This window comes from Lathyrus oleraceus, chromosome 4 (assembly GCF_024323335.1).
Source record: "Lathyrus oleraceus cultivar Zhongwan6 chromosome 4, CAAS_Psat_ZW6_1.0, whole genome shotgun sequence".
Taxonomy (NCBI): domain Eukaryota; kingdom Viridiplantae; phylum Streptophyta; class Magnoliopsida; order Fabales; family Fabaceae; genus Lathyrus; species Lathyrus oleraceus.
In genome coordinates this window covers 305,680,506-305,697,618 of record NC_066582.1, presented here as the reverse complement: position 1 = coordinate 305,697,618, position 17,113 = coordinate 305,680,506, and the positions used below count along the sequence as shown (strand labels likewise).

Below are 17,113 nucleotides of genomic sequence, written 5' to 3'. Positions count from 1 at the left end.
CCCCATCCATTGTTGTGAGGATTAAGGCTCCACCTGAGAAGCCCTTCTTAATGACAAAAAGTACTTCATAGTTGGGAGTCCATTTACCCCGAGGATCTGAATGAATAGCATAATACCTTTTGAGCACGAGTTCTCCTACGCGGTACTCACGAGGAAGAACTTTCTTATCAAAAGCTCGTTTAAGGCATCTTTAGTACAACTGACCATGGAAAACGACCGTCAAACGCTTTTCTTCTATCAGGTTCAGCTGGTCATACCGTGATTGAACCCATTTAGCTTCATCGAGGCCAGCCTTCATTATAACCCTGAGTGAAGGAATCTCGACTTCAAGTGGTAGGACAACCTCCATCCCATACACCAATGAGTATGGAGTTTCCCTAGTGGATGTGCGAACCGAGGCCCTATAACCGTGCAGAGCAAAGGGTAGCATCTCATGCCAGTCCTTATATGTCTTGACCATTTTCTAGATTATTCTTTTGATGTTCTTGTTAGTTGCTTCTACGACGCCGTTCATCTTGGGTCGGTATGGTAAAGAATTATGGTGCTCGATCTTAAACTCTTCGCACAACTCTTTCATCATATTATTGTTGAGATTACTGGAATTGCCAGTGATGATCTTGCTAGGAATTCCATAGCGACAAATTATCTCTTTCTTGATGAACCAAGTAACCACCTGTAGAGTGACATTGACATATGAAGCAACTTCGACCCATTTCGTAAAGTAATCAATGGCAACTAGGATGAATCGATGACCATTGGAAGCTTTAGACTCTATCATCCTAATCATATTGATACCCCACATAGAAAAGGGCCATGGAGACGTCAGAACGTTCAACGAAGTTGGTGGCACAAAGATTTTGTCACCGTATATTTTACATTTGTGTCATCTTCTAACAAAATTGTAATAATCAACATCCATTGTCTTCCAGTAATACCCAACTTCGAAGGATCTTCTTGACAATAGCGGGACCTTTTGCATGTACACCCTTGCAGCCTTCATGTATGGATTTTATGATTGTACTAGCTTCGTGTCTATCCACGCATCTGAGCAGTACAAAATCATAAGTTCGCTTGTATAACACATCACCGTTTAGGAAAAACTTGGAAGAGAGTCTTCTTAGAGCCTTCTTATCAGTAATAGATATACCCCCGGGATATTGTTGTTTCTCCAGAAATGTCTTTATATCGTAGAACCTGGGCTTATCATCAGGAGCTGCCTCGATTTCTAGACAATGTGTTGGTTCATCTATGTGGTCAATATGGATAGTTGGTGCTTCATTCTTCCATTTGACTTTGAACATATATGCCAAAGTAGGGTATATGTTTCCTAATATGCTCTTTATAAGGTATCAACTTACTATCCCGAATCTCCCAATCACCTTTTACCTGACTTATTACTAGAGCTGAATCTCTGTATACCTCAAGAATCTGGATCCTTAAGTCGATGGCCACCTCCAAACGATATGTACATGCTTCATATTTTTCCATATTGTTGGTGCAGTCAAAGCATAATCTGGTGGTGAAAGGAAGGTGGAAACCAGTTGCATAAGTGATGACTGCACTTATGCCATGACCACGAGAATTGGAAGCACCGTCGAACACGAGGGTCCATTGCGATCCTGGTTCGGGGCCTTCCTCGGGGTTTATCTCGGAGCCTGATGTTGTACCCCAAAATTTTCCCTCCCCTTTTCCTAATTATTCACATAACCACTTGATCAGAAGATCACTTGCATACATTCACAATTCATCCACATGCATCATTCATCATGGATTCAAAAACTTGGGCTTGTGAAGCTAGGGTTTCTATGGATATCAAGTCTCAAAAGCATGGTTTAACCATGTCATCAAGCATAGAGATGTGAAGCATTAATTGTGGTGGTAAAGGCTTGAATTTAACAAAGATTTGGCCATGCAATCCTCTAGGGTGTTCAAAACCCTAATTCCTCAAGGCATGATATCATGGAGCTTCCTTAGGCCTTGTCTTGGCCTTCAAAACCCTAATGCAGGTTCATACACTGGAAGACTGATGGTTGGAGCTTAGGGTTTGATTCAAAAGACTTGCTTGAGGGGTAAGCCTCAAGGAAACCCTAATCAGGGAGATGGTGAATCAGATGGACTTGGTGGCCTGACTGTGCATCCATGACCCCCAATTTTCACCTATTATCAATGTACTTAGTCCAACCTTACTTTGGTCTCCTATGGGCATTGGTCTTAGTCTCAAGGTCATGGTGTTGTTCATGTGATTGCTGGTACACTTATAGCCTTGGTCATCCAAACAAGCAAAACTTCTTATGCCACAAGCCAATTGCAAGTCATGCCTATTGATTCATGGATATCTCATTCAAAGCCTAATCGTATGCCCTTATTTCATGGCCTTGTTAACAAATATTATCGGTCAAGTCATTTTCTTTTCAAAGTCAAGCATTCAAGTAATAAATAAACCAATTGTAAAACCAATTTCAAACCATTTATCAAACCATTTCACATCATTTTAAACCATCACATTTGATTTTACATAAAAAAAGTACAAGTCTTGACATTTTTGACCAATTGTTGACTTTTTGGTCAACTTTGACCAAAGTCAACCCAAAATCCAAAAACCCTAAAGTTCACCATAACCATTAATTCATTGTCCATTTATAAAGAAAATACAAAGAAAATGCAATTTTGACCATTTGTTGACTTTGGTAAACAATTAACTTTTTGGTCAACTTTGACCAAAGTCAACTCTCACTTGCCCTTGATCATCCAAACTTGGCCTAGCCTTTTGCTGTGATGAGTCATCCAATCTTCATACTTGGTGGTGCTTTCTCATGATTTCTTCCTTTACAAGTAATTCATATTGTGCACACCATGTTATGTTGACATTTTGGAATCAATGACCATTGGCCTTGGTTTGTCCCTAATTGATTTCCAAGGAGTTCTCTAACAGCACAACTTTATCCTTTTCTTATCACTCATGGCTCCAACAAAAAAAACAATATACCAATCCATGGAAATGCACGATTTAACCAATGGAGAATCAATGCTAGCCTTGTTGCTGCAGTAGTCCATTTAATATCATGCAACACATTACCTTGCCCAGAATCCTGCAGTAATACCATGACACTTACATTACCATTGTAACATTCTCACATGCATTTTGCCTTGGGTTTATGATGATAGAGAAGGCTCATGGAAAGATGCAGCACACAGAAATAGTCCAACATAACGAAACTCAGTCATGACATGTCAAAAACCATCAAGAAACATCATATCCAAACTAGTTAGCATCATGCCAACAAGCCATACCAAGAAGCATCATAGAAACAACCTGCAATGTATCAGCTGCAGCTAAGGCATCAATGCATAATTGCCTTACAAAACCAAACCACCATGGTCCTCATACTTGCTGCAACACACCAAATCATAAGGTAAACTTCAAGTAAGCCATATGGAAACCAAAGCTTATCTGCAGAAGCACAACATCATACAACAGCCCAGTTGCAAAAGCAACATTCCGGATATTCTGCATCATCATCCTACTGTCAGCAAACCATTAACCTATAACACACTTTCTACAATGCTTTGAAACATAAGCCAAATGCTTACAGGCTTGCAACCTTGCAACAATCCTTCAATACACCAAGCCATGAGCCAAGTACCTGACTTGCAGCATATTCAAGCTCCAAGGACCTGCAACAGTAATGCACATGACCAAACCTGCAATGCAAGCATGATTCAAACCCAAGTTGTTGCAACAAACATCAGAGCTACAATGCTACAAACTAAAACCAGAATGGTGAGTGTATCCTGCAAGGTCATCATGAGACATCGAGTTGCAGAAGGAAAATCATGTTGGACGCACAAGCCAAGACATAAACTGAGCAAGCCAAGACTGCAACATACCCGACCAAAATGAAAACCATACTTAGCTACTCACCACCTGCTGAACTGAAAAAGGATCCAATATAGCATACAAGACCAAGGGTGTAGCAACAATACATCTTCATTACAATGTGCACTCCTCAAAGCAAAACATTCCCCAAGCTTGCGTCAAAAAGGATACCATGGCTAAACCTTAATTTAAGATGATATGCCAAATCCATTCAAGCTTGCTGCAACAAAATAAATAGGTAAGGGAAAAGGAATGAATGCAAATAGTAGGATAAAACTTGTGAAGCTTTGAACCAAATCATGAGCAGAGATTACATTCACACAACAAGCCACTCGTCAATCCAAAGGGCAAGGATAAAGTCACTTAAGTCCAACCTGCAACAAGTTCAGCATGTCACTAAAATCATTTCCACCTAACCTCAATCTAACCCCAACCTGCAACAGCCAGTCAAGGTTCAATTCACTCATTCACTAACCAACTTAAACTAACATAACTAACTGAGTTTCTCATTCACTAACCAACGTAGTTTTCAGTTAACTCAATGAGTCAGGTCCAACGAACTCCTAACCATATATAACTGACTCCAAACCTAAATCCAAAGCTAACAAGTTCCAAGCCTCACCTCTATTTAAGAAGCTCACCACCACATTTTCAGGACCCTTGGATTTTGCTTGAACCTACACTCTCCCTCTATTGCAATTTCTTCCCTCACCCTACTCAAAGCTCTTTTTTCTCCTAGAAGGCATTGAAGCTTCACATCGAAGCTTCAATTTTTCTTGAGCTAAGCCACTGCCTTCTCTTTTCATTGTTCTCATATTCATAAGAATAAGAAGGAGACGAAAGAAGAAGAAGAAGAAGAAGAAAGCGAATCAAGTGCAGAAACTTACCGGTGGATTTTTCTGATCATCTTCTTCGATATGTCATTTTCTCTTCCGTGTCATTTTCTTGCTTTGAGCTCACCATGATGTAGCATCGAAGGTAGGAAGTATAATCCCTATGGTGTTAGATATTAATTAGGGCCAAGCACCATTTAATTTGAGATTTGAAGGTTACGGTTCTTCCATGTTTAGGCTCGATTCAACCAACTCTGTGACTGTTTCCCAATTCCATTTCCATATTCATGATTAGCTTGTCATTATGCATCCATTGGTGGTAATGTGTAGTGGTAAGCCAATACCGGCGCCAACACGGTGAGCCATGGCAACCGGATGGTGAGGTGGAGGGAAAGGTTGAGCACGTATGGAAAGAATTTGAACTCTGTTGACTTGGACAAGTCGACAAAGGGGAGAGATTTAGGCTTAACCTCTTAAGGCCCGTTGGAATTAATCTTTACACACCGTGTATTACTGATACATCTCCCCACTGGCTATTGGAAGAATTGGAACTGGGCTTAGCCAAGCCCATTGGTAGTTTGTTGTTTCACCATACGTTTCCAACGTGCACCCCCTGGAAACGTTTGATTTGGCATTAGGCTCAAATGCATCCCATGTTTGTTTTTGCTTCACACACCACCCCATTTTTAGAATCTATTTCCTATGCAAAAAACTGTATTGGGCTCGTCCTGCAGCCCATTAGCCAAATGATGTTTGCACCTCCATTTCCTACTTCACACCTCCATTAAATTGCTTGTTTCTTTTATTTTCTTAATTGATTTTTACAATTCGATTAGGTTAATTAGGGCTCTATTAGTTTAATTAGAGGGATAATTGACAATTATGATTTAAATCTTGATTTTTAGGCTATTAGGATTTAATTAGGACTTTTAATTAGAATTTTAATTAGGACTTTTGATTAAATTCTAGTTAGAGACAATTAACCTTTGATTGAACTTAAAATCATCCCATTTTCAACATTAGGTTAAGATCAACATTAGGGTTTAATCAACTTTAGGCCATGTTTAGAATTTGATATATTTTGTAAATGACCAATTTACCCTTACGGACTTTATTTTGTTATTTTAGTGATAAAATGACATGATCCCATTAGGATTAGAATGTGACAGAGAACTTTAATCATTTCCTTGCAATTGTAGGACTTATACATAAGGTTTTTAATCAATATTTTTACTAACATGTACATGCTCCCTTAGGACTTCTAACTTAGAATTTACAATCAACTTTCAATACATGATCCCTTAGGATAGTTTCTAACAATTACTAAATTTGATTAGATATAAACCTAGTTCCCTAAAAACAAAATAAAACCCATGGTTAAATTGATCAAAAGAAATTTTGATTGATTAAATCCTTTGAACTTGTATAATTCCACAATCTAAATTGAGTGACCAAAAGACCCTTGGTCACTTAATAAGACTTCTAACTTAGAATTTACAATCAACTTTCAATGCATGATCCCTTAGGATAGTTTCTATCAATTACTAACTTTGATTAGATCCAAACCTAGTTCCCTAAAAACAAAATAAAACCCATGATTAAATTGATCAAAAGCAATTTTGATTGATTAAATCATTTGAACTTGTATAATCCCACGGTCTAAATTGAGTGACCAAAAGACCCTTGGTCACTTAATAAGACTTTTCTTCCAAGCTGTAGAGATCAAGGCCTCAAGACAAGATCTTCAATCAAGGCATCCTCAGTCATACCAAGCGGCGGATTATTCAAGCACATCAAAGGTGGCATCTTCAAAAACTTGTCAAATCAAAATTGGGGTCGTGTGGCATGAGCCTTAAGTAAAGGAGAAGGAGTGGGACTGGAGTATTCCTACCCCCATTCTGAGTATCTTTGGGTATGGGATATATCACCCAGCGCTCATTGTATTCACCTCTATTCATAGACTTTAACACAATTCTAACCATAGGATTGACAAGTCTCTCACTACAAAGCAATACAACAAAGCAAGGATTACATCAACGACTTAACAATCATGAATCAAGTTGTACAATACGAGCCTTAAGCAATAGAGAAGGAGTGGGACTGGAGTATTCCTACCCCCATTCTGAGTATCTTTGGGTATGGGACGTATGACCCAACGCTCATCGTATTCACCTCTATTCATAGACTTTAGTGCAATTTGAATCACGATTGACAAGGTCTTCATCATCAATGCAAGAAACAACTACAAATATTCTTATCTCTCCACTTGAAAGTTAAGACGAGAATTACATGCCATGAGCCTTAAGTGGTAAAGAAGGAATGAGACTGGAGCTTTCCTACACTCACTATGGATATCTTTGGGTGCGAGACGTTTGGCTCGTTGCTTATCGTATCCACCTTTACCCATAGACTTTAGTGTGATTCTCATCCAGTAGCTATCAAGTCTATCAATTCTAATCATCTCAATTTCAATCATTCATTTCTTTTGCCTCCATCATCTTGTTTTCATCCCTAGTGGGCTGAACTACAAAAGCTCTGACTTCCTTATTGCACTATAAGGATACGTAGGCAAGAGAACCCAATTTCTCCGTGAGTTGCCTTATTTATAATCCATCCTTCATTTCAATCAATTCTACTTCTTTTGCCTCATCAATCATCCTTTTTTTCAGCCCTAGTGAGTTGAACTACGAAAGCTCTAATTTCCTTATTGCACTATAAGGGTACGTAGGCAGGAGAACCCAGTTTCTTCGTGAGCTATCTTATTTATCAATCTACCTTCTCTATCCAATGAACCATTCTCCATCTTTTGAGATCAATCATACTTCTCCTTGGACTCCTTGTCTATCCTTTTAGGATGTCTTAACGATAGTCCATCTCCTCAATCGAGAGTGTTTGGGAAAACAACCTTAAACACTTAATTCAGTCTTTCTTTTTGGATTTACCTTATAGTGACGGTCTGCTGGTCCACGTATTGGTAAATTCCTACCTTGCTCTTCGATTAAGAGTCTACCTCCTTCTTGGATCCAAGATACTATCCTTCGTTGATCTCGAACTGTTTTCTTCCCCATCAAGTGATACCATTCTTTGCACTACAATCATTCCTTGAATTGATGTTTGTCTTGTGAGCCCCCGTTGCTTAGACAAATGCCTCTCTTTTTATTCTCGTAGTTCCGAACTACGATTGCTCTGACTTTCTCATTTCACAATGAGAATACGTAGGCACGAGGATGCGAATCCTTGGCGAGCATACTTCTAATTATTCCTCCTTCGCCTTAGGGAATCATTCATATCTTTCACTATTCATTACCTACCTTCGATCATAAATCGTTCACCCAGTGACATACTGTCTCTTTGCCATCGAAATATACTTTCTTTAGAGTTCCATACATACCCTTTTAAGACACCTAATGTAGTCCGTCTTTCTACCTAGAGTTGTTTGGGAAAACAACCCCAAACACTTAATTCCTTCCTTTTTAGCTAACACCCTGTAGCGGTTAAAAGTTGTTTCCCTCTATGGTAGAAATCTTATTTCTCTTATGGAGTCCAATACAATTTCACCTTTCGGTTTTAAACAATACTTCTTCAGTCACTTATTTTCAAATACCCAATTTTGTGACTTCGTTCGCTTCATTCCATTCATCTCCATAATACATTCATAATCTACCTTCATTCACTCCACGTGATATACCTATCCTTTGAGCCAAATACACTATACCTTTGTGCTCCATCTTGTAACTCCTTGTGAACCAAGAAATGTTTGGCCCTTAACCCATTCACCTAATTCATTCTTTTTCAGTTTTTCCAATACAGTGATACAAGCGCCGTAGGCCCTCACTTGTTGGTTCACACCTATTTACTCTTGGGTTCACGTCTTTTCACCCCTTGTTGGAGTTCAAATTAGACTATTCTTTGGTTCAGACCATATTTGATCATAATTCTTTTCACCTCCCGCCTCTAGTTCCTTGAACTACGGAGCTCTGAATTCCTCATTGCACTATGAGGATACGTAGGCATGAGGGCCCTAATCCTCACTGAGCATTCTATCTATTTCTTTCCTTTTGCCATTATTTTGTGAGTAATATTTAGATATAACACCTATTCGAGCGAGAATAATCAAAATGGTTCCCATGGAGTACCATGGATGTTTGGGGTGTTAACACATTCCCCTTGCATAACGGGCTTCCTTACTCAGCATATTTATTTCCCTCGGGTTTTATCGGTGTTTTCCCTTCCCTTTAGGGATAAATAAAGTTCAATGGCGACTCTGTTGTATGTTCGAGCGTGCGATACGTTCGGGTATATTCCCGCTACCTTCACCTGGCATAGTGAAGTCTCTAATAAACATGATGTCTTCGTATGGAAAGTCAAACCTCAATAGTTGATAACCTTCCACAGGTAAATGAGAAAGGTAGTTAGACATAAAATTCCCCTTTATTACTTTCTGAGTCACATACTGGATATCATATTCGGTTAACAACATTTGCCACCGAGCAATTCTACCAGTAACAGCAGGTTTTTCGAATATATACTTTATCATATCTATTTTGGATATCAATAAAGTAGTATGACATACCATGTATTATCTCAGGCGTCGAGAAGCCCAAGCCAAAGTGAGTATTTGGTCTCACATTCAGTGAATTTCTTGCTGAGATAGTATATTGTATGTTCTATCTTACTTGTGTCATCGTATTGACCCAGAATGCAGCCCATGGATTCATCGAGTACCGTGAGGTACATAATAAGTGATCTACTAGGAACCAGTGGTATGAGGATTGGTGGTTCTTGCAAGTACTTTTTTATCTTGTCGAATGCCGCTTGGCAATCGTAATTCCCCATGATCGATTGATTCTTTGTCAATAGTTTGAATATTGGTTCGTAGGTAGCCGTTAAATGTGATATGAATCTAGAGATATAATTGAGTCGACCAAGGCAACCTTGGACTTCGTTTTCTATTCGGGGAGATGGCATTTCTTAGATAGTTCAAACTTTGTCGTGATCAACCTCAATACCTTTCTGACTGACTATGAAACCCAATAGCCTATCGGATCGGACCCCAAAAGTGCACTTAGTTGGATACAAACGTAACTTGAACTTCCGAAGTCTGACAAACAATTTCCTCAGGTTCTGTAAGTGATCTTCTTTAGTTCTGGATTTGGCAATCATGTCGTCCACGTAAACCTCGATCTCTTCATAAATCATATCGTGAAAAAGGGTTACCATGGCGCGTTGATATGTTGCCCCTACATTCTTCAAGTCGAACGGTATTACTTTGTAGTAGTAAGTTCCCCAAGGTATGATAAAAGTTATCTTCTCCATATCATCTGGCGACATCTTTATCTGATTGTACCCGAAGAAATCATTCATGAAGGAAAAGACGGAAACTTGAGTTGTATTATCAACCAAAATGTCATTATGAGGCAAAGGAGAATCATCCTTTGGACTCACTTTATTGAGGTCTCGGTAATCTACACACGTTCTGACGTTTGCGTCTTTCTTTGAAACTGGAACGATATTAGCAACCCATTATGGATATTCAGAAATAGCCAAAAAACCAGCGTCAAACTGCTTCTTAACCTCTTCTCTGATCTTGAGTGCCATGTCGGGTCTGGTCTTTCTAAACTTTTGCTTGACGGGAGGACATTCAGGCTTGAGTGGTAAGTGATGTTCAACGATGCTGATGTCTAACCCTGGCATATCTTGATATGACCAAACGAAAACATCAACATATTCGTGTAATAACTCGGCCAACTCGGAGTGTACATGCTTGGCAAGAGATGCCCTAACTTTTACTTCTTTTTTATCGGTTTCAGAACCCAAATTAATGACATCAACTAATTCTTTGTATGGCTGAATCTCTTTTTCTTCGTGCTCAAGGAGTCGTGCTAGTTCAGCTGGTAATTCACAATCTTCCTCACTGTCATCTTCAGCTTGGTTGATTGGGAGTTCAGACTTACAGTTGATTCTTGCCATATTGTAATCAATATTTTTGTTTGCTCTGCATGTTATGAGCTTATTTTTAGTATGCTTTTTAATAAAGTCGAAAAAAGAAAAGAAATCTTTTGCCATTTCGTTATTTTTGTAAAAAAGTAAAAAATAATTGAAAGAAAGGGAACACAAATTTTGCATGCAAAAGTACTTTCTTTATTTAATCACATAATACTTTTAAACATGGAGGCCCTTACAAGCTATCCTCTTGTCTCGGGCGATGACAAGGGATTGAGAAAACAAAATGCATTATGTTTTACCCGAATATACTATAGGAATCATAGAAGTTGTCTAGTTGGTGAGGTTGAATCCTGGAGGACATCTGCATAAGATGCTGGGACTCTTCGGTTTGCTGCCATTAGATTCTTCGATGACTGCCATAGTGTGATCATTTTGAAAGCCAACGCTGCTGAATTTGACTGGGTTGAACTGCTTCTTCTTTGGGCTTGCCTTGCAAGCTGACAGATGATAATCAATACCAAATATGTCACGCTTCTCCTCCACATTGACAACTTTACCCCAATCGGATAATGGACCTTTCTCTAGAGTCTGCTTGGCGCTTCTGACTGAAGATAGGATAGTAGCGGATGACTGATCATGATTGGCGGTAGCTGAACTAACTTCTTCAAACTATAAATAGTGGAGCAGAATCTCAAGAACCCATTCATCTATATCGACATATCTGAACAAAGAGAGTTCACTAACCGATAGGTCTTCTTCACCACATACAATTACCAGCTTGTCATCAATCAAGAATTTAAACCTTTGGTGTAGTGTAGAAGTGATTTCCCCGGCAACATAAATCCACGGTCAACCCAACAAACAGTTATAGGTCGGGTTGATATCCATGACTTGGAAGGTGATGCTGAATTGGTGAGGTCCAACACACATAGGCAGATCTACTTCGCCAATAACCTACCTTTGGGAGCCATCAAAAGCTCTAACAATCAGTGCGCTAGTCCTCACCTCGGACCCTTTAAACTCTAATTGACTTAATGTAGCTTTTGGCATTACATTAAGTGAAGAACCAGTGTCAATGAGAACTCGAGATAGAAGATAGTCTATACACATGATTGAAATATGTAGTGCTTTATTGTGGGTGTTTCCCTCAGGAGGTAATTCTGCTTCATTAAATCCCAAGCACCTACTGGCCGTGATATTCGCAACCACGTCATCAAATTGATCGACCGTGATATCTTGCATCACATGAGCGGTATTCAGGACTTTCTGCAATGCTTTAAGGTGAGCCTCAGAGCTTAGTAGTAAAGACAAAATGGAGATTTTGGAAGGAGTCTGACCCAACTGATCGACGATCTTGAAATCACTCTTTTTGATCAATTTGAGGAATTCCTGGCCTTCCTCAAAAGTGATCTTTAACTTGTTCATCTTCAACCATCATCCTTTTACCGTTAGATGATTCTGATTTTGCAGCTTTGTCAGCAATAACATTTGTTGGCATTGGAATAGTTGTCACGTTCGGATTGGCAGGTACAATTGTCCCTGCCTGCGGAGGAGGAGTAGGAAGGACCTTCTTGTAAGACCCCAATTTTGACCCTAAGATCCCTCATGCAATTTCATCATAAGCACTAGCATTGGGGTCATACCTTGGCATCCTCCTTACCCCTCTCTCATTAGGTTTGTTTTGGGAGAGATCACCAAGCACCATGTGATTGTATCATACTTGTATATTATCATTTTACTAACCAAAATTCCAAAAATATTTCTTTGCATTTGCCTAACTCTTTTGTAGGTAAGGCATGATCACATTGATTTATCAAGTCCATATCTAGGGTTTAAGGCCCTTATGACAAGGAGTATAACCATGAATTTGATCCAAGAATGGTTATAAGCATCATATATGAGTTCCATTTATTCCTACATGTTATATTGGTCAAGTTTTCTTCAAGAGTTTGGAGGTGATTTGCCTTGGAAACCCTTGTTTGACTGGGTATCCTGAGTAACTTCTCCAATAAGCCATCTCACCAATTGATCAAATTTCTCAAGGGACACTTCAAAGTTCATCGTCTTATGCATATATGATCTACCATGAGCCAAGAAAGTCAAGAGAATTGAAGGATAGCAAGTTGGTTGATGGTGGTTGGCCTGATGAATTCATTTGATCAAAACTGGGCCTCCTTGGGCCCTATCTCCTACAATTTTCACCATATGAAAATGATTCCAAGATCAAAGTTACTCTAAAGGACATTCCAAACAACTTTCATGTTGATACCTAGAGATAGTTTTGCTTGGAAAGGCATTTTCTATGTTGAAACATTATAGGTCATTTTGTCTAAACCCTAATTTGAAAGTCAACTTCCCAAGGCCATAACTTGCTCAATTTTTATGAGATGAAAGATTTCCAAGTTTCACAATCAAATTTAAGATGTCTACTTCAACGTTTATATTTGGAGTGAGAGCTAATTCATCTTTTATGAGCATGTGATATAAGGATACATTATAGGTCATTTTTGACCTATACCATTGAACAAGTGATTTTTCCAAACTTCAAAAATGCATAACTCTATCATTATAAATCCAAATGAAATTAAACTAGTGACCATTTTGAAGGTATTTGAAATAGATACAACTTTTATAAAGACACGTTTCTCATTTGAAGCTCACATAAAAAGTTAAGCAAGGTGGAATATTGAGATATATGGCTTGACACTTAGAAAAATTTTCAACATGTTGAAATTTCCAAACTTCCACCTTCAAATTCATCATGATCCAAGCTCCAAATGAAAAAGGGTTCAACATCAAACTGGTTCCCCTTGATCCAAAATTTCCAATGAACCTAAGTTCATGCATTTTGGATGAAGTTTGCGAGGTCTGCGTATGGCTTTAACAGAGTTGCACCATTGGAGGAAATCAAATGTCCAAAACTCCATTTCACATTGCCTTGCCAATCAAGCATCATTTGAACTTCAGTACATTTGCAATTGGATCAAAATGGATTGCTTCATGGGCCTCTACACGCCCATGGAAGCTTGTGCATCACATTGCCAAATTTAGCAAATTTTCAAGTGTGCAATTATCAATCACAAATGCTATAAATACATGACCTCTGAGCTCATTTCAAAAACACCTTGCACGCCAGCTTTTTCCCCCAATTGAAACCCTCTCATTCTAAAGGAAAACCTGATAATTTTCAATCTGAAAATTGAGTTTGAATCTCAACTGTTTGTAGATTCAAGAAATCCAGGATCCAAAGCCTTGCACCATTGCTAATCACTCCCTGCAAGCTTCTCAAGTGTGATCAGATCGTGTTTGAAGCAAGCAACCTCAAGTTCTGCACAAGATTGAAGGTAATTTTCAGAAAACTTCATCTCTTCAATTCTCACTCAATTCTCATCAATTCTCTTTGATCTTTGGTTGTCTGAAGTCCTACCAATGTAGGCAAGAAGATTGAGTTGCTTAGAGGTCAAATCGAAGCAACTCAGTTGACACACCTCAAAATTCAACTCCTCATATCTTTCTATATATGTGGAGTTAGTTAAAATTGAGGTCAGATTCGTGCTCTACACCATTTTTTCTTTTAGATCATGTCCTCCATTTTTATTTTGGTGATGGTTAAGGGTGGATCAGTCCGATGAGGTTCACCACAGAAGAAGACCAGAGTTATAGCTCCGGCGGTGCGTTGGCACGTCTCCCAGCCACAAGATCCATTCAATTTGTTTTAATCTTAGGCGTTGGTTTTGATTACCACGCGTGTGGCGCGCTGACTAGGTTCCATCATGGAATGCACGTTTGTGTCCACTTGATCTGCCACCTCAATTAATGAGGGAGATCAAGTGGCTCACATTTTTTTGATTTTTTGATTTTCATTAATTCATACTAATTTTAATATTGATCCAAAAAATATGAGAGTTTCACCAAAAAAATTCAAATAATTTCCTCTTTCATATTTTGAATTAAAAATATTTTTTAGATCATTATTAATATTTTTCATGATTTAATTGATTTTGTGAATATTTTTAATTGTTTAAAAATACTTTCAAGTCTTTAAAAATTCTGAAATTTTTTCTCCAAGGTCCTTTGACCTTGTTTGACCTATGATAAATCTCATGGCCATTTCTTTGGTGTTTTGACGAGGTTTTAGGAATTTGACAAACCATATTTAATTTAAATGCCTTATATTAGTATTTTTTAATTTGAATAAATGCCAAATAATTGTGTTGACCTATTGTGATGATTTGTGTAAGTTTGACTCATGTGGCTGGGCTATGGTCAAGGTTGATTTGACTTTGTTAACTTAATATTATTCGATTTAGGGGATTGATGGAATGTACATTCCATCTCCCAAAATGAATGAATGATACTAATTTGGTAAAAGTCCTCCTTTGACCAATTTGAGTTTTGATCCATTCCCTTCCCTCTTCATCTCATTCCTCTTCTTTATACATTCATCTCATTTGGCCTATGATATCTCTAAGTCCTAAGGCTAGTTGATTGCAAAATCAACATAAGTATGGATGAGATTAGGCCACCTCTTTTGCATATTCTTTTTGTGTGTGGTATGTTTCATGAGCATAGTCCATTATACTATGTCTCTAACATGCATTAACACCAAAATTCTATTGCCCGACCTCAAATAGTTGTGACTTCTACATAAGTCCAATTACGATTGCTTAACATAGCGCTAAATTTTAGACACAAAAGGTATATCATTCTAGTTAGTGAGATTGTAAGTATCCCCTCTTTCATGGTATTATGTGAAAACTTGGCCTTTTTTCCTTCCTTTGGAAGATGTCTTGGCTCAAGGATACATGCTTGTGATAAGTGGGTTGAGTGTTCTCCAAAGAATGACTTAAAATGAAAAGCAAAACAATATTAACTTCTAACTCATTAACAACTAACATTTAATTTCAAGTCCTTTATTTTAATGCACTTTAATTTTTAAGTTCTATTCATTTGCCATTATTCATACCATTCTAATTATTTATGTTAATGTCATTTTCCCTTTGTCCATTTGGACCATATTGTGTGATATATCTTGCTTGCGTATATTTTGTTTAATTGTGTGGTCTTTGACCCTTAATGTACATAATAAGAACAAAAACCCTAAAAAACTTTTGTGTGGACTGTTGACTTGATCTTTAACAAATTGGACTTAGAATTTAGGCAACCTCCCTATGCTAAAGGACTTGGCCAATGCCAACTTTTGTGAAATCAAGTGATTGCAATTTGAAACTTCATCTGATACATCATTCAAGATCCCTTTGAGTTCATCTGCAACATGATTATTGTGAAGTTGTTATTTTGAACCTATGACTTATGGAATTCATCTGTTACATGGGCTTAATCTGAAGAAGATCGTGGAATGGCTAAATCTTGGATGTGGCTATCTTTATTTGATGCCTTTCTCTTCAAGTTAATATTGTATGCATTGTTTTTTGCTTGATTCTAATATCCAAGGGAATTTGGGGTTTCTATATGGCATTCTTGCCTATTGGATTGCTACTCATCGGTCAGATCTTTTCAACTTTTAACTTTTAATTTTGTGCATAGGATTAGTCTCTTCATCTCCTCCCCATTTCTTTAATTTCAAAATCTCTTCATCCTTTCAAAAAACTTCTTTGTTTGGACTTGTTATTTTCTAAATTTTGACCACTTTGCAAAATAGAAACTTTGGTCTTATGCCATTGCATTTTTAAACTTCTTTTCTTAATCAAAAAGAACTAAACTTGACCTAAACTTTCAAAAGCCAAAAAAAAGAACTAACTCATTCAAACCATTTTCAGGTCTTTGTGCCTTTCAAACTTAATTTTGTTAAAAGCAATGCATCCACTTTGAAACTTGTATCACGAACTACGAGGTTTTGATCCCTTATTTTTATGTTGGTACGTAGGCACAAGTCCGAAGGTCTTGTCAACCACAAAGATATAATAAATAAATTATTTTCTCATCCCCACACTCTTTATTTTATCAAACATCATTTAGACCAAAAAACATATGCACACAAAAAAGGGCTCCCTAGGAGTACCTAGGATACTTTGGGTGCTAACACCTTCCCTCTGTGTAACCAACCCCCTTACCTGTAATCTATGGCATTTTATTAGTTTTGATTTGAAAACTTCTTACTTTTGGGTTTTGTTCGTACTTTTTCCCTTTTCCCTTGGAAATAATAAAAGCGCGGTGGCGACTCTTGTTATTTGATGTCTAGCTTATCCATAACTTGATGATCATGAATTTACCGCTACACTTGTCTTTAGGTGGGATAACTGTGGGTGATAGAGACACCCTAGGAGTGTACTTTGGAGTGAATACACGGCCACCGCGAGTCATGCCTCCCGTTCCAGTTATATTACCAATTTCAGTGTAAGGAATGCAAATTTATTTTCCACCCACATATGTCGTTGTTTCATAATTCCAGGGCACCGCCTTGGTATTCTGATACAGAAACGGACTAGGAACACGA

At 38.0% G+C, this 17,113-nt stretch overlaps 1 protein-coding gene across 1 annotated transcript; it reads right to left on the bottom strand.

Annotated features, from left to right (window-relative positions):
• Positions 1-908: 908 nt before the first annotated feature.
• Positions 909-9,546, bottom strand: LOC127137227 (uncharacterized). Its single transcript, XM_051063703.1, has 7 exons — positions 9,339-9,546; positions 9,149-9,249; positions 4,241-4,311; positions 3,645-3,702; positions 2,987-3,089; positions 1,380-1,691; positions 909-1,291 (listed from the first exon to the last, which is right to left on the bottom strand). Exons 1-7 carry the CDS (start codon positions 9,544-9,546, stop codon positions 909-911), a joined length of 1,236 nt encoding a protein of 411 aa, XP_050919660.1.
• Between the last annotated feature and the right edge of the window lie 7,567 nt (positions 9,547-17,113).